Source organism: Pelobates fuscus, chromosome 5 (assembly GCF_036172605.1).
Source record: "Pelobates fuscus isolate aPelFus1 chromosome 5, aPelFus1.pri, whole genome shotgun sequence".
Lineage (NCBI taxonomy): Eukaryota > Metazoa > Chordata > Amphibia > Anura > Pelobatidae > Pelobates > Pelobates fuscus.
The window spans coordinates 36,864,540-36,886,187 of record NC_086321.1 but is presented as its reverse complement, the minus strand read 5'-3'; the positions used below and the strand labels follow the sequence as shown (position 1 = coordinate 36,886,187).

Sequence of the window (21,648 nt, the reverse complement as noted above, 5' to 3'; positions counted from 1 at the left end):
GCTGTGTGTAGTGCCTGCCTTTTCTCCCTTCTGTCCTGTCTCTTGTACTTGTGTGAGGTTGTGAGCTCTGAATCTTAGAATTGAGGGAGGGTGGGTGAGCCCTCCTCTTGCCTGTGCCAGGGCCCCTCCTTCCCCCTGCACTGACGGTATAATGATATAATCATGAGGGGTGTCAAATCCCACATTTGAACTTGCAGCCAAAGGGGCTCAGTGGTTCTTCTTTCACAAGGACTCAATACAGACACACGCTGGAGAGAGGTCTGGGATCAGGTGCCATTGTACAACCTGGGAACTTAGAGTGATAACAGCTTGCCAAGAGAAGGCACCGAAAGCATCAGATCCACTGACCTGGGGATATACAGCTTCACCATCACCCAGCAACACTGGAATAGATCAATTTACTAGAGTGGATTTCATGCAGGAGAAACACTGATAGGTCACCTTTCAAGGTAATTCATTGTATTCCATATTCTGCCTGTCTAGTAAGAACTGTCCTTGTTAAATTATACTCAGTTATATGAAATCATTTTTTCATGAATCAGGGGATTTTTTTTTTTTTTTTGGCATGTGGATTGCATTATTCATGTTTTCTCAACTTTCTGAACGTGATGCTTTGTTATCTAACAGATTGGTTTACATAGCAATGAATGGAGCATTATTACACACTGCTTTCATAGAATGTGAGAGGGGTCTGGAGTGATGCTGACATGTTACAGTTCTGTTACTATCTCCTAACATGTTCCTGGAAAGCTGTATTCTGCAGAGCTGCAGAGGCAAAGCTTTTGTCCAAGGCTGGAAAAAAAAAAAAAAAAGATCCACAAAGGCTTTTTTAGTTTTTACCACCCCCTGAAAAAAAAATTAAAATACAAAAAAAAAATCTTAAGGTAGGCACCAGGTTTCTTATAGTAGAAACACACAGGGGGTGACTTGTTAGAGCTATGAAAAAGCCCACATAAAAAAAACAATTAATATAGATATATATTTTTGGACTCAGTTAAGACAAAGGGGAACAGGGAACTAAACTGCACCCCTTTGTCCTTTTTTCGTTTTTTTTTTGTTTCCCACACACCTAAAATTGGATTATTTTTTTTCTTTTTGTTTCACACATATTACATCTAACATTTGTTTTCATTTAATTTTGTTAAACACGTTTAAAAAAAATAAAAAAATAAATAAAAAATTAAATAAATAAACAAAATGAACGAATGTAACAACTAATTTTTACAAACAATTTTTTTTTTATTATTAAAACATCGTTCATATATTAAATGTTTGGGATGGATACATTGTTAGATGCAGTAAGTATTAGCTAATGTAATACATGCAGAGAAAAAGCTACATGTTAACTATATTTCCATGCACAGAGAATGTAAGCAGAGTTTGGAACTCACATGAAAAGGGTTTGCAACACAATCCTTAACTTCCCAAGTTAGAGACATGTAATTCACACCAAATTCTACATATTGACTCCTACAAGTTAATGAGTTAAATAAGGCATTAGATCTCCCAGGACTGTGTACATTGTCAAAAGCAATATTTACCCTCCAGATGTTACTCAGCTTTCTTGGATTCCCAAGCATCTATGTAAACTATTGCAATTCAATCCTGGAGTGTTCTTAAATACACAGCGTGGCTTTATGTGTTCTAAGGCTTAGCTGTTGCAGAGAACCAGGAGGGGGAAAAAAAATACACTTTTCTAACAAAGAAAGTCCCAACCTCTGCATGTCACAATAATCTAGCCCAGTGGTCGCTGTATATTAACCTGCTGTGGTCATTCTCTGGCTAATCATCGATAGATGGATGAGTGATGTGGTTTGAGAGTCGCAGAACCGATATATTGTATTGTTCTGCCGTTCTGTTAGCTTTTCATAGGATGTCTAGGAATGTACTATGCGGAGTTTGAGGGTACAACAGCGACATCTGCTGGAGGAAAAGATAACTACACATATAGGTCTTTTACTACTGCAAAAGCCAACACGAGGTCTGCTACACACCCCCTTTTGTGTCAAATCTTGCTCACACCATTTAGTCCTCACATCTACTAAAAAGCATCCTAAAAAGTACAAATGATATAGGGAAACGGAGACCCTGTTTGATTAAAACACACTGTCTGCCGGTGATTCTTCTATTTCCTTTCCCTAATCTAGAATATGTTCTAGTCCCTTTTTATTGTCTTATTTTTTAATTGTTTATTTGAAGACAAAACACTGAACTTTAAACAAAGCAAAAAAACGAAAAAAAATAAATAATTAAAAAGCAGGTTTGCAGATCTTGCTGCGTATGAAATAGCCTTGGGGGGGGGTTACCTGTCACTGGTACTGAAAGGGTTAATGATAAATGTACCTAACATTCTAGAGCTGTTTATGTGGGCCTCTTTGCTAGTTAAAGGGTTAATGACTTACTGTATCCGATTAGCAGCTTTTAATGAAAGGCTAAAACTGTTTAACCCTTTACCTGGGTTATTCCCCTTAACACTTCAGGGGTTTCTGGCAGTCATGTAGTTAAATAGAAAAAGGAGAGGAAAAGCATCTAGCAGGCAGGCACTCTTCTTCTTGGCAAATAGGACAGTTCTGCAGAGAGGGAAGGGATGGTGGGATCATAAAAGATAATGTCCTATTCAGAGCCCCCTTTAGATCTTTAATCCTATTGAGTGTGACTGGGTGAATTGCAAAGCAAGCAAATTGTAGAACTGGGAGACTGAGCAGTGGTGTCCAGTGAATGGAGATGCTGGGGATTTGGGGATCTCATTTCTGCTCTAAGATGATGCAGTCCTGGATCATATTCTCTTAACAAAAGCCAGCTGTCTCCATGAACCACAGCTGGGGCGGTGACTGCAAAGAGAGGAGGAAGGGAGGCTGCAGAGTACAAAACGGACAAGGTCCAAGAAAGATCCCAATTATTAATCGCCACGTGGACCGTAGCAATACACAGGGAGAGGGCAGACAATATAAACCGAGAAAGCACGGTCAGGTCCATTAAGAAAGCCCCCTACTAATTGATTAAATTAATAAAGTGTTCTGCGCCCTCCCGCACTGTTATTTGTAACCTTTGGAGTATAATGCTAGGTGTGGAGACAAAATCTCATGTGGATAGAATACACAGTTTGTAATGGTAGACATATGGACTTGGTTTATGTCATGCACATCAATCATACAATACAGCACTTTCTCTTCTAAATCAGGAATATTAACTGTTTTATAAGTGAGAATACTCCCTTTATTTTAAACAATAGTTTCTTGTGATGGTACACATTGTGTGGTTCAGTAATAAATCTAACACAGTGTATTGTAGCTGATGACTGAGGCTGATGATAATTGCAGTCCGTGGCAGCTGTAATGACAGTTCTCCAGTTACACCTTTATGTCAATGAGCTGTTAGAAAATAATGGCTTACTGGAGACCACCAGGGCTGGTGAGATACTTTGCACTCAGACTCAGGGGAAGTAATGACACCCACCCAATTCTCCTCTAACATTAATATATCATATACACAGAATACCTGAATAAAATAAATCAAATCACAGACTGTGAGCCTGTGGCAGAGGCCTGATGCACCAATATGTGCATTTATGATAGAAGTATCTTTAAAAGAATCTCATGAATACAATGTATTTCTGAGCCTATAACATCACCACCCAGCAAGAGGCAATGGGAGAGACTGACAACTGGTTATTGTTAAAGACCACCAGTTATAGTAGAGAGGGGGAGGAGGGGAGGTGAACGTGCAAACTCCTGCAGAAGAAGTTGCCAAGTAGAAAAAAAAAAAAAGCCTTCCCCTACAAACTGTGTGGAATAGATTGAACCTGAGGTAGCATTTTTAAGGGTGGGCAGGACACTAACACAATGAAATAATTGATGCTGTTAGTTTTCAGTGATGGTATCCAGTTACAAGGCACAGTGGATGAGTTCTATGCACAGGTATAATGTGTACTCAGAACCAATTATTTCAGTGGATTGGCAGATGGATTATGACTTTTAAAACTTGTATTAACTGCAACTTATTTAAAGGCTTATTCCACAAGGACAGATGTTATTACATGAATGTAATACTACGATGTACTATATATATGTCATTTTGTAAAAATGTAATTTTTATTTTAATTTTCATTCATCTTTCCAGTTGTTCTAAGGCAATAAAAATGCTTTAAAAAAAAAAAAAAAAGTATCTTTAATTCCATGCAAAGATAAAATCTGTCACGTGAAGTAGATGTGATAAAAGTTAACCAATGTTCCAGTTATTGGCATTTTTTTCAACTTCTGGCATTTCCGAGAATGCAGATTCCCAAAATGCCACTTTAATTGAGGCATAATGGCTGTATGCCCATATAATCGCTACAATCAGTAGGAAAACCAAAATGCAAACCTATATGAACACATGGTTGGGAGTCAAGAGCTTAAAGGGACACTCCGGACCCCTAAAGTAGTTTAGCTTGCTGAAATGCTTTATGTGTGAAAAGTGCGTCCTCTTATTTTCATTTTACAAAAAGCGCATATTTCAGTAGAAATTGGCACTTTTATAAACTTGTTACACCCACCTGGCTGTCAATCAGATAACAGAATCTGTTACTTCCTGGTTTGTCTAGCTCAGTGGCTCTAAACCCAATTGCCAAAGGGCACCTGCAAAACTTCTCATTGAGCAGTATTAGAAGGTCTGTGATTGGATAGTCACAGAAAACCAGGGCTGGGGAAAAGGGGGAGGGTTTTTTCAAAGGCTTCAGACAATCAAACTGCAGCATTTGCAAGCTGTCTCTGGATATACCCCCAAATTAAATGCATGCAAGTTTTCATTTGGGGTATATCTACTAAACAGTAATATATATATATGTTTTATTTAAAAAAAATAAAAAAAATTTACTTTGGAAAGTGTAGCATCCCTTTAATGTGTTGATGATCCTTTGTAAAGGTAAATCAAAGAAAGTGCACAATGGATAGACATAATAATTACTAGACAAGAAGAGGAATGATAACCTCCAACAATGTGAACTGCAACTCCCAGTATGCTCAATCAATCCACAGCAGTGCCAAGTGTTTTCTACCTTTGCATACAATTAACAATATCAGTAGATGATTAATGGAAGTAAAATAAAACCACTTTGCCTGTAATCTGAATGCACAAAGTGTTTTAAATAATCACTGTTTTCAATATTCACAAGGTGATGTCCTGCCCATTTAGATGAGTAATAACTGCCTTTGGCCATTTCAGACATTTGTGAGTTAGTTTCAGGCTTCATGGCATTATGGGGACTGTAGTGCACACACATCTGGGTTCCAGTGTTAGCAGTCACTAATACGTTTCAACACATATTTAGGCATATTTACTTTTTAATTATTATGCTGGTGAAAAGCACACACAGTACATTCTTTATTTTGCATCCGGCTGGTTTTGGACTGTGGTGTGTGTTTTGTATTAAAATGAGAGTCTTATATTTCTTCCCATCTGTATCCCTGCCACTGAACAGAACAAGAGGTTCCCAAGGATTTACTTATTAGCAGTTTTTTTTGTCAGTGACCTCACTGTGGGGATAGGGCCAAGGGTGGAGTAAGGCACTGACTGACATTTTGTAATACTAAAATCCGCCTGGAAACAAGCTGAGTTATATCAAATTTATATTGAAGTTTGTTCCCTACATATTGAGTTGTGGTGATCTGAAAACCATAACGGATTTGGTTCCACCAGCACCACTTTGAACACCCACTAACTCACTGCACGGAATGCAGGGGAAGAAATGGGGGTGGCAGTTTAACCCACATCCTATCACACATGGTATGTAGGAAAGAGAGATCAATCACCAACCAACCATGTCACCCTTGGTTAGTTGAGTTTCTAAGTTCACCTTTTTCATGAATCCCACTATTGCTGTGTATAATGTGAGGGATATAAAAACGGCTTTTTGGCTGCCTCTGTTTTGCAAGGGATCCTGGTATTTATAATTTGATTTATCGTTTTATTTGTTAAAGATGGCACTGGACATTTTCATTGGATAGTTGTTCATATTGGGACATCAAGGCTAGGGGTGTTCAAAAGATATATCACCAGATGTTTTAAAACTTCAGCTTCCATGATGCTTTGTCATACTAAATACATTCTAAAGACATGTCAAGCATTATTAGAATTGTAGTTTCACAACATCTGGGCAACAAAAGTTATGTTGGTGACTATAGTGTCCCTTTGAGTAACTTCTGAAATCAAGACAGTGTCGGATCAAGAGTATTTGACCTGAACACCCATACTGACTTAATTTCAGATGTCACTTAAAGGGATACTATAGTAACCAAAATAACTTTTGTTTAATTACCGGTAAGTTTTAGTGTATAGATCAGGCCCTTGCAGTCTCACTGCTCAATTCTCTGCCACTTAGGAGTTAAATGATTTTGTTTATGCAGTCTTAGTCACACCTCCCTGTGTGTTAGGTGCATAGCCTTCCTAACCACTTCTTGAAAAGAGACATCTAATGTTCACACCTTCTTTATTGCACAGTCTGTTCAATTTAGAATTTCTTACCTCCTGTACTGTTTATAGCTTGCTTAACCTTGCAGGACATTTACAGAACAGAAGACCATCTAAAGTTCGTTAACATCTGATTGAAAATGAAAATTTTTTTTTCATGCAGGCTTTGTTAGACACAACCAGTGGAGGTGTGGACAGGGCTGCATAAACAGAAACAAAAGTGATTTAACTTCTCAATGGCAAATAATTGAACAGTGAGACTGCAGGGACATGATCTATTCACAAAAATTATTAAACTAATTTTATGGTCCAAATTTTGTAAGCTGATTGTCATCGCAACTGATCTAATCTCAATTCTCAACTCAGCTCATTATTTAACTAATAGAACCTTGATGTCCAGTTCCTTTAGATAACCACAGAGATACATTTTTTGCGAAAATTATTAGGTTAGTTAAAGGGTTTCTCCAGTACAATTAGTGAGCATTTCATAACGATAACATTTACATACTTATACTTATTTTGACTTATATTGACTGTATTGGAATTTCATTGACATTCCAGCACAATATAAAAGATATCATGAGACACAGTACTTTGTTTTAATCATAAAGTCAAGTCTGACAAACATTTGAGTTTTCACCATCAAGTCTTGCTATTTTAATCACGCTGGTGCACAAACGTGATTCTCCCTAGACCTCTGTGAAGTACTCTTGCACATGTGCAAGAGTATCGCAGTTATGTGGGCCAGAGGAGACCTAAAACCCAGGAACTGAAGAAAGAAGACAGTGGTATCCGCGTGGGAGCGTTCGAGGTAAGAATAACTCTCATTTGCTTCAACGTGTACCCTGTTAGATGTAAATGCTTAATTGTCATTGTATGTTTCTACTGCTGATACAATGTTCAACACTTATCTTCTGTCTTTTAGGTCAAGATGCTGTTAGACGTCAAATATATCTTTTGGATATGCACAACCTTCTATGTTACAAATGCATTCCGTGCAGGTAAGGTTGTCCCCAGAAAATGGTTTTAATGCTTTATTTTGGTACAATAATGATTTTCCTGGATAATGTCAAACAAGATCTTGTACAATGTGTAATGCATTATGTGCTCATGCCGAATTAGTAAATTATTAATAGTTATTAATGCTGATAGAGGTGATCTGTAATCAGAAGGAAAATTTAGCGCCATCTGCTGTTCATAATAATATATAGAATACAGCCATTTACAATATATTCTGATTTAGATCTGTGAATATTTTTCAGATAATTTCTATTTTGCTGAGCAGCATCACAGATATTGCTTAGTATTTTAATTTGAAAGTACATTATTCATGAAAAATGCATGAGATCTAAGGTTATTCACTTAAGTGAGAATTCAAAGTGAATTTAAATTGAATTTCAAATTAAAGGACAAAATAGCTGACATAGAGATTTTTTTTAATTCAGCAATGTTTACAATTCACCTATTTTGGCATAAAAAGTGAAATTCTCATTGAGTTATTTACGTGTGCATCACATAGTGTACACAGTGTCCATACATTTAAGGACAACTATAGTGCCAGGAAAACATACTCGTTTCCCTGGCTCTATAGGGTCCTTGGGTCTCCCTCACCCTCTGGGTCCCCCGCCCCCGGGCTCTAGGGGGAGGAAGGCGTTAATCCTCCTTCTTTCTCCTCCTCCTTTCCCATCATTGGCTGAATGCGCATGCGCGGCACGAGCAGCCAGTCTCATAGCATTCTCAATGCTTTCCTATGGACGCTGGCGTCTTCTCACTGTGAAAATCACAGTGAGAAGCACGGAAGCGCCTCTAGCGGCTGTCAATGAGACAGCCACTAGAGGCTGGATTAACCCTAATGTAAACATAGCAGTTTCTCTGAAACTGCTATGTTTACAGCAGAAATGGTTAATCCTAGAGGGACCTGGCACCCAGACTACTTCATTAAACTGAAGTGGTCTGGGTGCCTATAGTGGTCCTTTAACAATGAGAAATCCAAGGATTTTGCTGCTGCATTTGATTTGAACACTTTTTGGGGATTTGAACACTTTTGACAATAACCATGTCTTTTACATGAGAAGTGCATGGATTTTGCTCAAAAAGAAATATAGCACATAGATCAGTTTTTTTTTATGAATGTAAGTACATGTAAATAGCTCATCCTCAATGTCACCAATGATGTCTATGATGTAATAGTTTCTACAGCCCTTCTGCCTAGTAGATGGAAAACATCATGTAGCTTAGAGCAGTAGGAATGTATTTTCTATCCATAGTTGCTTGAAAAAAGAGACAAATTGTGTTTTTTTTTTATTGCCAGTGTGAATAAGGCAAACATTCACATCATTCCTTCCATCTCCCAGAATGCGTTGCTCTTTCAAATTGGCTGGCAATAATGTAGAGCATGGATAGGCAACCTTTGGCACTCCAGATGTTGTGAACTGCATCTCCTACAATGCTTTGCCAGCATTATAACTGTAAAAGCATTATCAGAGATGTAATCCACAACATCTGGAGTGCTGAAGGTCGCTTAGCCCTGAGATAGAGTCTCACCTGGAACATGATTGTGCAACCTTAAACTAGGATCATTACTCATGGCTTGAAACACTGCAATTATTATTTTTGTCCTCCTTTCGAAAGTGCTAGCCAGGAAAAATACTGAGGTTATGTAGTAGTTGAAAAAAGAAATTGTCTGAGATGAAAGTGGCAGACTCATTAATTTGAATCTAATAACTTTAATAGGTTTTCTCCTCTCATTACACACTCAGCAGGTCATAGTTATTTGACTTGGCTCGATATGTTGGGCAGAAGGATGGAGATGTGGAAGTGGCGATAATCTAGTATTTTATGAATTGAGATGCAATTTGCACAAAATAGTCAAAATAGCTCATGATAATTATTTCGTATGAATCAGATTCTTTTTAATACTTTACAATATGGCACACAAGAGAAATGATATGGTAATTCGGTATTGTTCAGAGGTCTTGTTAAAAAGGATTAAAATAACACTTAACCACAACCACGGAATGCATTACAGTACTTGGACTGTGAACACAATTCTATTAAAAAAAAATATATAATGAATAAAATTTCCACTTGAGAATTAAACAATAACAGTGAGAAAGGGCAAAAAAAAACAACTGCAAAACACATCCTGTTCCCAGATGAGAGTCACATACCGGCCATTCAAAAATAGTGTCAAGAAAAATTATAAAATAGTACTTAGAGTTGTGTAGGAAACTGGAAAAAAACTCAAGTGAAAAAATATCTCAATTATCTGCCAGACAGACTGCTGTCTTAAATTCTCTCAAAAAATAAATAAAATGATGCTGAAAGTTTTTGGTACAATGTATTTGTCTTGTTCACAATCAATCAAATACCATGGCGAATTATTGCATTCACTAAACTGAGCGTTAACCTGAGGACTGAGTTGCAAAATTCAAGCATTATGTCAGAGTTGGATACTTTTACTTATGAATCATCAACTTTTTTGCCCTTTGTTAATTGGTTAATTAACATCAGGTTGGGGGGGTTAAAGAACATACGGTATATAATTCAAAAAAACTTGTAAAAAAGGAATGGACATCCATGCCTGTGAGCATAAAGCCAAGTATGTATATCACTTTTTTCACAAAGTGCAGATAGAGATGGCTCAAGAGCTTACAATCTAAAGGAGACCATGGGGAGCAAGAAAACAAGGATTAAATAAATCTAAAAGATGTTAAAGGCAAAAGCCACAAGTTGCCACTGAACCACTGTATCCAGGCAGCATCAAACTCCTGCCTTTAAAACTGGTAATAAGTCACTCATTAGGTAAATGTGTATGCAAACATTCTTCATTTAAATTTAAACTTGCAAACCCTGCAATTAAAACACATGTTTTGCCTAAATGCAGCAATAAAGCCAAGGAAATTCAGGCACACAATTCTGAGGCCAAGTGTACAATGTTCTGTCCAAATCAGGAAGCAGATTTATCTCTAAAGTGAGAATTTTGGGGAATTCAAAGAACATTTTAAATTTAAGGCCACAGTAGTTGTATTGGACACATAGCTGATTTTTTTCCCCCCAGAATATTTTTTTTTACCTCTGCTTTTTTGGGATTAAATTTGAAATTCACTTTGAAGGAGAGTGTGCTGCCAGTGTGGGCAAGGGTGATGGGAGTTGGGGGATACTCTATTGAGTATTCATACTAAACCCTTTTTTTATTGTGTCTACGCTAACACCCCCTATACCCCTGTGCCACCGGTGTTGCTAATAGACATAGGCAGCACGGGCAAGCTATTACTTTCTCCTGTTTCTGTACCTCTCAGTTTTTAGATATAAGTTTACTCTTACAGTTATTTTAACTTTATTAGTTAAAATTAAAAGTTATATTTTATCTCTCTTCTGAGATGATGAATCAGGGTTGCTGACAATATACAAGATCCTTAAAGTGAATGCTGTTAGACATTTTTTCTTTTCCTTTTTTGAATTCTTGTATGTTTTTCCTTTCTCATTTGAAATTCACTTTGAATCGACTTAAAATTCTTATGTTAGTGATTAACTTTCTCACTCTTCTCTGCCTCTTTGTTCATCTGAATCCATCACCCATGTATATTCTATCTAAGGATCTGCTTCTCTTTTTATAAATCTGAGCTCACCCCAGCGTCCCCCAATTTGCTTTTCCCTTACTTGTTGAAGTGTGAACATTTTGCCTAATCGATACCTGATTCACTTAAAATGAAAAAATTGTTTGCCGTAGAATAACCATGGAATTGCCCCCGAGAGAAATATGAGATTTTATAAAGTAACGGAAGCTTTTCCTTAACCATGTGCATTATTTAACACGTAAGACTATTGTTTTACTGAATGCTGATATGGAACCTGACACAATAAGCCAGAACTTAGTGTTTTCTGGAGCAGTTGGCCTAAAACGTTATTAAAATAAAATGCACAAAAATACGCTGGTGGCCGAAGCTCACAAACTCACAGAGTTTTCAGTTTAATTAATTTATAAGCTTAACAAAAATAGTAAAGTAAACTTTGTTAAGAGATATCATATGACTCTGGTTTTGTGTTTCTGACACATCATTCTGACATGCTGTGATGATTAAACATTAATGATTAACTGTTCGATTCCTCCCTCGTTCTACATGCTTTAGCAGTACATCCCTTCCTGTGGTGTTTTCACTCTATCTGGTCTTGCTCATTAGCAGGGATTGTAAGACTTCAAGTGAATAGATGCTAATGAGTTCTAAATGCCACTCTTTAGTAGCCCCTTTGTGTTTACTCTACTCTATATCCTCATTGACAGTAGTAACTTATCTCCCTTTTTACTTCACTTGCTATCTTTTATTTTTAAACAATGATTTGACTACTTGGCTGGGGATTTCCTGGGTCACTTGATTTGCAGCAGGTGTCAGCAGCTCAAAGGATAGATTTTAGCGGAAACTCTATCCCTGCTATTCCAAATAACCTTTTGCATTTATGGTTAGAATTTTTGTTTGCTTGTCTGTTTGTTTTTTAAGTAAAATTCAGTTGGTGACTATTTGCCACTTTGCGATCACAGTGGACCTGGTGGAATTCGAAAAAAAAGTCAAAGAGTTTCTAGTGAGTCAAGAAATCATTAATTATATATAAGTGCATTTTAATTTTAATTAACTTTAATTCAAATAAAAAAATGGTTAAATGGCCACCTTTTATATTAGCTGTCATTTATTATTTGAAAGTGTAACAAGCAATGAGTTCCTCGATTTATCAATATATCAATAACTATTTATTTCTAAGTTGACCAGTGTCAGACTGCTGTCCTTGACTTTTAAATACACTTGGTTTTTAGGACAGGGTTTTAGATTTTCCATATCCACCATATTATTCTGGACACATAGCACATTTATATGCTTTTGTGTGCTAATTATATAATACATTTTTTAATACATATTTTTGTTTAAAGGAACACTATAGGATCAGGAACACAAACATGTATGCCTAATCCTATAATGTTTAAAACCACCATCTAGGCCCCCTGGCCTCTACTTGCCCCTCTAAATATAGAAAAATCTTACATTTACTCCAGTCTGCTGGTGCTGGGTCTGCTTGGCTGACATCATCAGAAGTGTTATTTAAATCCAATCACAATGCTTTCACATAGGAAAGCATTGGATTGGCTGAGATTGTCAAGGAGGCAGATCAGGGGCAGAGCCAGCACAAGCCAAACACAAAGTTCAGTGTCTCCATGCAGAGGGTGGAGACACTGAATGGTAGTGCAGCACACTGTGCAGCAATGAACCAGGAAGCACCTCTAGAAAAAATACAATAAGCTGTAGTTGTTCTGGTGACTATAGTGTTAAGCAACACTGTTAGTACCTGAGAACTGATTAGTCACAAATACCCTCTATCGTCAGTTGTATTTGTTGCTTTCTAGAAAACAACAGGCAATGATGGGGGTTATTGTGGTCTCAGACAAAAAGATACCTGTAATATGGGAAACATGTTTAGGAATGATCTTTATAATACCAGATTAGAGAGTACAAAGTTCCAACCTAGTGGTCTTGAAATACCACTCCAAATATGGACTGGGTGACTGAAGATGGTGAAAAAAGCTGTCCAAGTAAACTCTGGAGTGGAGGACCACAGCTTAGTCACCCTTGAACCAGTGAGTTCACAAAAACTGCAGAGTGGGTTATCCCTGTGGTCAACATGTATCGACATGTATCTTTGTAGGACTAGCTAATGTCTCTAATGCAAAGATGAATTTCAATTAGCTGAGTTTCCTATGACTTACAGAGTCTACATCAAGTAATTGATCCCTTAGCTCCTAATGCTCGCTTAACGTCCTTCTTCTAACCGTACAGCAACCTTTACCACAACCCAGCTGGTAAAAACACTAAGGCTTTTGTTCAGATACAATTTATTGCCTTAAACGCCAAACCTCAGTAATGTTCTTGTTGGATGCCTTCTCTCCATCACTCTCAAACAGCATTTGACAAATTGTTAAATTCAGAAGTGTGAAAATTCAATTTCCAATTATTTTGAAATAGTGAACTGTTTTACGTTGGGTTGAGCTTTCATATTGAACACATGGCTGGCGTCTTTTCTGTTTTCGCTGAACAGTAAATATGTGTGGGAATTTAATTTTATATCTTAACAGAACCTGTTTCAGCTGAACATCGTTATGCCAACACTTTAAACAAATCCTAGCATTATGACTAATTCTATTAGGTCTGTAGTTGTTGTTAATTTTTTTTTTTTAGTATTTTAGGTGTTATTATTTTAAACTTAGCTATAAAACATTTTAAAGAAAATAATCATAGCACTCTAGTTACGTACTAATATTGCAGCTAAAATGTGTGAATAGAACAATGAATGTTCATGTCAAAACTTTGATTCTGCTAAATATTATAGTGTTTCACAAATTATTCTGCCAATTGTCCCCAGGGAGCCAAGGCACTAAAGGGAAAACACGTTTTTGAAAAATTGCAATTTGATCGAATTGTTGATTAGAAGGTCCCATATTTTGGCATTTTATATAGCCACTCCATTATATGCTTTAACCCTCTCCCATCTCTTCCTGTGCAGGCGATTGGATTGATATATAGAAACTGCAGTTTTAGTTGCCTCTCATCAACCATCCCTTGCAGCTGTTCTTACAGTCATAATGCTGACAAAGCACTAGGGGAGATGTAGTCCAAAACATCTGGAGTACCAAAAGTTGCCTATCCCTACTCTAGAACTTTAGGAAAAGGGTGGCAGAAATGTTAGGTCAACAGGCACCCTTGAAAACGTAATTGTTTGGCTGCACATATTAAATTGAAATTATTATATTGCTTTACAAATGGAACCCTTATTAATATGCCACTGGTCAGACCCATAGAAGCATTGTTTCAAAAAGTAAGAAGGTCACTTTAACCCCTTAAGGACCAAACATCTGGAATAAAAAAAAAATCATGACATGTCAGACATGTCATGTGTCCTTAAGGGGTTAAAGTCTGTTAATTATTGCCAAGTTATCTTTCCCTGACTCCCAAATACTACAGTTTATTCATTACTATTGTTTCTATGACCCATAGTTTAAGTGTGACTTAACTTGGCATTTGTACAGCAGACTCTTTTGTATGGGATTCTCCCAGTGTCGACTCAGAAACTGCAGGGGTTCAACATATGCTTGTTTGGAAACGTTAAATTTAATGGCATGCATTTCTTTTCCATCTTTTTACATAGATGTAAAGCAGGAAATAATTTAATAGTAATTGCGTTTAGATTCACTTTTAAATTATGTTTACGCTGATAAAACACCAGAGATTTCATGGCATGTAAATTTTACTCATTTAGGTGGTAATACCCTTTTAGTGCACCAACAAGGCCGAATGTAGCAACTATGTAGAAAGGGAGAAATTCCGATCCACACGTTCCCATGCTGTAATATGTGAGCAGGTGGGAAAACATTGCTTATCTGGTGATTTAAAGAGCAAATGCCCATGCTTGTGCTACACATTTTCCATCGACTTTCTTCTTCAGTTTTTCTTTAAATAAAAAAAAAGTGACAGACAGGACCTTTAATAGCTGCAAAAACACTAGAGCGTATGTAGAGAACACCTGTATTCCAAATACCCTCAGTGTATGTGTCTTGGTGACATCCATGTCGACAGTACAGTGACACCTGCAGCATGACTGGAGACTCTACATGTATCAGACGGAACGTTTACGTTTATGTAATTGGTGACAGACTAGTTTTGTACTGCGTAATTACATTTGGTTTGTTTCTGGCAAAACAACAAGCTTTTTTCAGACCATTAGATGGGATAAAATAACTCGAGATCAATCCAGGTCCTCATACAATCATAAAAAAATCAGTTGGGGTTATTAATTAAATCTAGAATCTATAACTCAAGATCAATCCAGGTCCTCATACAATCATAAAACAAATCAGTTGGGGTTATTAATTAAATCTAGAATCTATAACTCTAGATCAATCCAGGTTCTCATACGATCATAAAACAAATCAGTTGGGGTTATTAATTAAATCTAGAATCTATAACTCAAGATCAATCCAGGTCCTCATACGATCATAAAACAAATCAGTTGGGGTTATTAATTAAATCTAGAATCTATAACTCTAGATCAATCCAGGTTCTCATACGATCATAAAACAAATCAGTTGGGGTTATTAATTAAATCTAGAATCTATAACTCTAGATCAATCCAGGTTCTCATACGATCATAAAACAAATCAGTTGGGGTTATTAATTAAATCTAGAATCTATAACTCTAGATCAATCCAGGTTCTCATACGATCATAAAACAAATCAGTTGGGGTTATTAATTAAATCTAGAATCTATAACTCTAGATCAATCCAGGTTCTCATACGATCATAAAACAAATCAGTTGGGGTTATTAATTAAATCTAGAATCTTGAGGAATTGAAAAAGAATTTCACATTTAAGGCCAAAATAGCCTTATTGGAAAATTATGCTATAAAAGTAAGCTATTTTCTAACTTGGCTACTTTTGCCCAAAATTCGCATTTTCCTTGTCAACTGTCCACACTTACCAGTTCATTTACTAACCAGCACAACTTTAGGAAATATTTGATAGTATAATATATATATATATGCACATTAATCCCTATTTAGGTGAGTTGTCCACAACTAGAATCGAGTTGCCCATTTTTTATTTCAAAAAACCAAAAACTCATGTTCTGACAGTCACAATACATACAATAAGTTTGTATTTTTTTGGGGGTGGTTTTTCTCTTTGATCTTGGAGATTTGTGATCACCTACATTATACTGTGTTATTTTATATATTCACGATTGTTGGGATATAACTATGAATTCAGCTTTTTTTTCCTGTAGATTTTTCTCAAAAGCATTAGAGTTACATGTCATTGTTCTTGAAAGTATTATGAATGTTTGTGGATCTGCTCCATTAAACATGCTATGAACTTAATTCACTTCTCATCGATATCATAGTCACAAATTTGACTTTTTATGGCAGTAACAGTGTATTTCCCCAGTCCATACCAGCATTGTTTGCTGTCTCCTGGGAAGTCCAATTAAGGCATCCATTGCCAGTGAATGCCTCTAATGCCTGGGAATTGTAAGAAGACAACTGTGACTAAAAATTGATTTACAAGCTGGGTTTGTTACAAAATAATGCAACCCTGTCATTTTAAAAGAATTTAGGGTTTCGTCAGCTTTATCTAACAATAGCAGAGTTTTTTTATGCCAAATTCCTTTAAATTATTAAAAAGAGACCTCAGCCTAGATCATTGTACAAAACATGTTTCATTTTGTTTGAAAACTCTGTGGATAGTAAAATTACAGGGGATGGCTTTGCAGATCACCCTAATGATAATAACAGTTTGAAACAAATTCCCTTTTTTGTGGTTTTGTCTGTTGTACTGTAGATTATTTTAAAAGAGCCTACCGGTATTTCATCCTCGAGTTTGGTTCTAAATCATCCTATAAATATGCAAAGCATTATTTTTTTTTAAACCCCCTTTAGATGAAAAGGTTACATTAGGGCACAAGATTCTCCACCATTGTTACTGGTTAAGTACATTGTTGACAGACTCCATCATCAGTGATTACATGCAGACTTTCTCGACTATGTCATTATTGCCAAGTGATGTGACTGATATGCTGGAGATGGCTATTTCATTTTCTTGACACGTTTGCTCTGCGTTGGGGAAGGACAACTGGTTGCTCTGCATCTCTTGTAGGAATTCAACCTGATAACCCGAAGCTTACCCCTCGCAGTTTTAGAACATGCAATATACTCGGAGAACTGACAGATCTGCCCGAAAACTTAAATAAAAAAAAATAAAAAAAATATGTATACATACATTTAAAATTCGATGCCAAAATACCTCAGCTGGTAAAATAACGAAGTTTAAGATTTTAAGCTAATATACAATAAATTTTAGATTTTGTTTTCAGATTGTCCATGTTGACCTAGAATTCACATCCTGTTGTCAAATCTCCACACTTGGTCGTGGCTGACACTGTGGTTTTACAAAGACCAGGCTACGCCAAGCCAGCTGCCAAGTTAACACAACTCATATCAGCTAAACTTAGCTGGAACTTGGCACGTTCATAGCTGATTCAGATAAATTGATCAGCTCTCTCCTAATGTAAACATTGATCTTGATAGGATCTGAGGTGATTGAGGATCATAACAAGTCCACTTGGTGGGAGCTAGACAACTTTAGTGAACATCTAAGTGGTTGGATTTGTATGTAGCAGCAATCCTCTTTTAGACTGATTTTTCTCCAAATTTGGATTTAGTAAATAGATTCACTGCATGATAAGCCAGGTAATGATTGGTTTGACTTGCACACTGGGTACATCAGATTGATATTTATCCCTGGAGACTGTGTATTTTATATCTGAAATATCAGCTGTAAACAAAAAATAAGAAGAAATAAGAAGGAACCTTTGTGAACGCATTCACCCTTTGACATGATTAATCTAATAGGTGTACACAAATCTGCTAGAACATGTGATAAATACATTGACAACATATGCAGTTAATTTGTACTATATCAAGTTGAGCTTGTAGTACATATATATTGATACATGCTTATTTTCATTGAGAGCTGCTGGGTTTGGAATCTGGAACCAATATTGCAAAACTCTATTGTCAGAGGTGGTGGAGTGCCATTTAAATGGATTCACTTCGATGTGTACATGAGTTGGAATTAGTAAACCCCTTTCTCTTTGGACTGAATTTTTTCGTCCTCATGGGAATAGAATGATTGCAAAACGTGGTAAGAACTTCTGCCTGTTCTAACTCTTGTTCAACCGGACCAGGTTAGTCTTTTGAACAAAATGGCTATCAGGGAATTATGGGAATTGAATTTTAGCAACAGCTGGATATAGTCATTTACCTTCCAGTTTTAAGACTGTTTATTTGATATTTTTTTTTTGTGAAAAAGCACAACCTATTAAAATGATTTATTGCTTTCCTAACAAATAAAGAATAAACTGAGACATTACATACATTATGTTAAAGCTGTGTAATATTTGCTTTGGAAACAATTAAGTTTCTCTTTTGAAATTCCAGTTTCCCAGGACATTAGTGAACGTGTATGTAATGTGAACATAACATTGTGGGTTTCTGCTTACGAATCTCTGATTTATCCCCAACATTTTTCTAAGATACTGCTTCATTAAGTATATTGCTGAATAAAAAACACATGTTCTTTTTGGATTATTTGCTACACAGATGTAACTACAGTCTGTGTGTCGATCCTCTGGTACATTATGTCAGGACTTTGTAAATGGCGTTTTGTCTGCCAGTTACAAAATGTGGGTGTGTGGTGGTTAGGGAGGATGGCAGGGGGGGGGGGGCAAAATTGAAAAAATAATAAATATGTATACATTGCACAAATGTTGATTTCTATCCAAAGCTAAAACTGGCATACTGAACATACAGTTCAGTAAAGGAGGAGACTATATTTAAAAGAAGAAAAACTACCACAACAAGAGGACATAGTCTTAAATTAGAGGGACAAAGGTTTAAAAATAATATCAGGAAGTATTACTTTACTGAGAGGGTAGTGGATGCATGGAATAGCCTTCCAGCTGAAGTGGTAGAGGTTAACACAGTAAAGGAGTTTAAGCATGCGTGGGATAGGCATAAGGCTATCCTAACTATAAGATAAGGCCAGGGACTAATGAAAGTATTTCGAAAACTGGGCAGACTAGATGGGCCGAATGGTTCTTATCTGCCGTCACATTCTATGTTTCTATGTTTCTATACAGATAGGAAATCATCAAATGATAAAATAACATCTTCGTCTGTCACGCCATTATATCTTTACTAAAGGCACCTTTTAATATCCCAGGCCAAATCATTTTAGAAGTCCTTAGTTCAAAACTAAAACTGTGAGCGCTAATGCTATTGGACAGAATTCCACTAAAATACAATACCACAAATTTAGAATTTTTGGGGGGGTTTATGAAAAAGAAAAATATTTAGTAATATTTGCTAAATTCAAATAACATTAATGAAGAACATAATCATACTATAGAAAAAAATGGGAATTCATACAATGAAAAACAGCAACAATTTGAAGAAAATGAGAGAAATTAAAAGATAAATAAATTTCAATGGGTAATTCCCAAAAATAGGACAGTATGGATCCATGTATGGTCTGCATGAAGAAGAGTTTGTAATTCTAGGCAAACCTAAATGTTTGCCCAATGTGCATTATCCTACGTGACTAAATATAGTAGACTACTTAGTGATCCCAAGGTGCCTAAAACTACCTTACACTCAACAGAAGAAATTCAAGTAAATCACTAAAATTAATTTCTATCCAGTCATATCTGAATATATTTCTGGAGATTTTTTTTTCAATTGCCTTTTTTGATAAAGCAAAGTATCGTAACCTATTATTTTGGTTACGAGCATTTATATAGCGTCAACATATTCCTAAACACTTTATGCAACAAATTTGAAATGTGATATCATTTGAATTTCCATAGCATACTTACTCCGCAGCATAGCAACCACTAAAAAAAATCATATTCTGAAAGAGATCAGTTTCGAGCTAATATCATACTATGGTGGAAATGTACTTTCTAAAGTATGGAAAATGTGTATGAATCATATATAGAGTGCACCTAAGGATATGAGAATAGTTTCCAATTAATTGCTTGCAGCTGGCTAAGTCTGCAGACTGATAAAAGCCTTGTTAATACAAGTTTTAGTTGGATGAGGAGAGCAAGTATTTGTAGGTCCATTGTTCTATTTAAAGACTACTCTACACCCCGAGGCTACAAAGGAAATCATTTCAACAAAGGTATCGATAGACAACAATAAGGATTATTGTTTAACTTACTTGCACAGTGAAGGGTAATCAAATCATTACCCAAATTACTTGGCACTCAAAGGCTTTTTTCCTTACTTTGGACACAATATCACATACCGTGCTAAACCAATTGCACTACAGCAGCAATTAAGCAAGAGCGTTGATTACTTCTCTTTAGGTAGCACTTCATTTATATATATATATATTTTTAAAATGTTCTTATAGTGTTCTTATATTCACCTTTAGCAAGGTTGTGATGAAAATTTAAGATGAACAACATTAGTAAATATTTATGGCAGATCTCTTCCCTACGCTGAAATGAGTCCAGTTTCGTAATTTGACACGCAACAATAAAGACACATTTCATTAACTTCATTAAGAAAAGGAAATAAAGTTACAGCAAACTCATGATCTCTGTAGCCACTGTACATGTGTTGAAGTGTTTGTGAGACCGTGACTTCTTACCGGGCTGATGGTACGCAGATGTTCATATGGAGACAAGTGCAGATGTTTCATGCTAAAGCGAACCTTTGTATCAAAAATAGAATAGATAAAATAATATCAGTTCCAGGATATATCTATACAGCTTCCCCTTGTTTTTCTGGAATCAGGAAAGTGTAGGCCGATGAATAGCAATCCCTGTTTTTTGGGGGATTTTTTTTTATACTGCAGTTCTGAAATATATTTTCAATGCAGTTATGAAGGTATTTCCAAACAGGCATACTGGGGGATATTTATCAAGTTTTCTGAAAGGTGGAGGTTAAATTCCATCATTATTTTAATCATATTTATTAAAGTGATCTAAAATGTGACACTTTTCTCGATAGTAAATTTCTCCAGTGTTTGCAGAAATGTCAATTTCAGAAGACCAGTAAATTTATAGTGGTGGTAAATTTCATATATCTGTTGCACTGGAAATAAAAAAAAAAATGATAGTTACATTGTTAAATTGACTAAAAAAAGACTTGCAGCCATCATGTTCAGCTTTTTTCACAAAAGGTGATCCAAAAGAAGGCATTTAACCCAGATTTAAACACTTCCCAATTTTGCAACAAACTAGGAAAACAGTTCATTCTCGACCCCAAAATGGCAGTCAGATCTCTCAGTATATCAAGAAGTTATTACTCCACATATTAAAAATGATATACCTAAATATTATGTTTTTCGTGAGTATTCAGTTGATGTTTAAACATCTGTATGAACTCTGATAAAACCACCTATACAGGCAAAGAATTCCACATCCTTATTTTTTTTACTTTAAAGAACCCTTTCCGTTGACAAAATTATCACTATTGAAATTCTTTCATTTTTCTCATTTGCATTTACATTGTCACAAGAAAATTTGAGTACATGTATATTTTATCTCTAAACACTTTTCTGATCTAGCAGTTCAACACTTTTCAGATCTAGCAC

General features: G+C 36.1%; 1 protein-coding gene across 1 annotated transcript in view; it reads left to right on the top strand.

Moving 5' to 3' along the window:
- The first annotated feature begins 207 nt into the window (after positions 1–207).
- VCAN (versican) overlaps positions 208–21,648 on the top strand; it is a 92,459-nt gene continuing 71,018 nt past the window's right edge. Inside the window, exons 1-2 of the mRNA XM_063453709.1 lie at positions 208–449; positions 7,373–7,448. Coding sequence (XP_063309779.1) covers positions 7,379–7,448 — 70 coding nt within the window. The 5' untranslated portion in view covers positions 208–449; positions 7,373–7,378. The remainder of the gene's footprint in view (positions 450–7,372; positions 7,449–21,648) is intronic.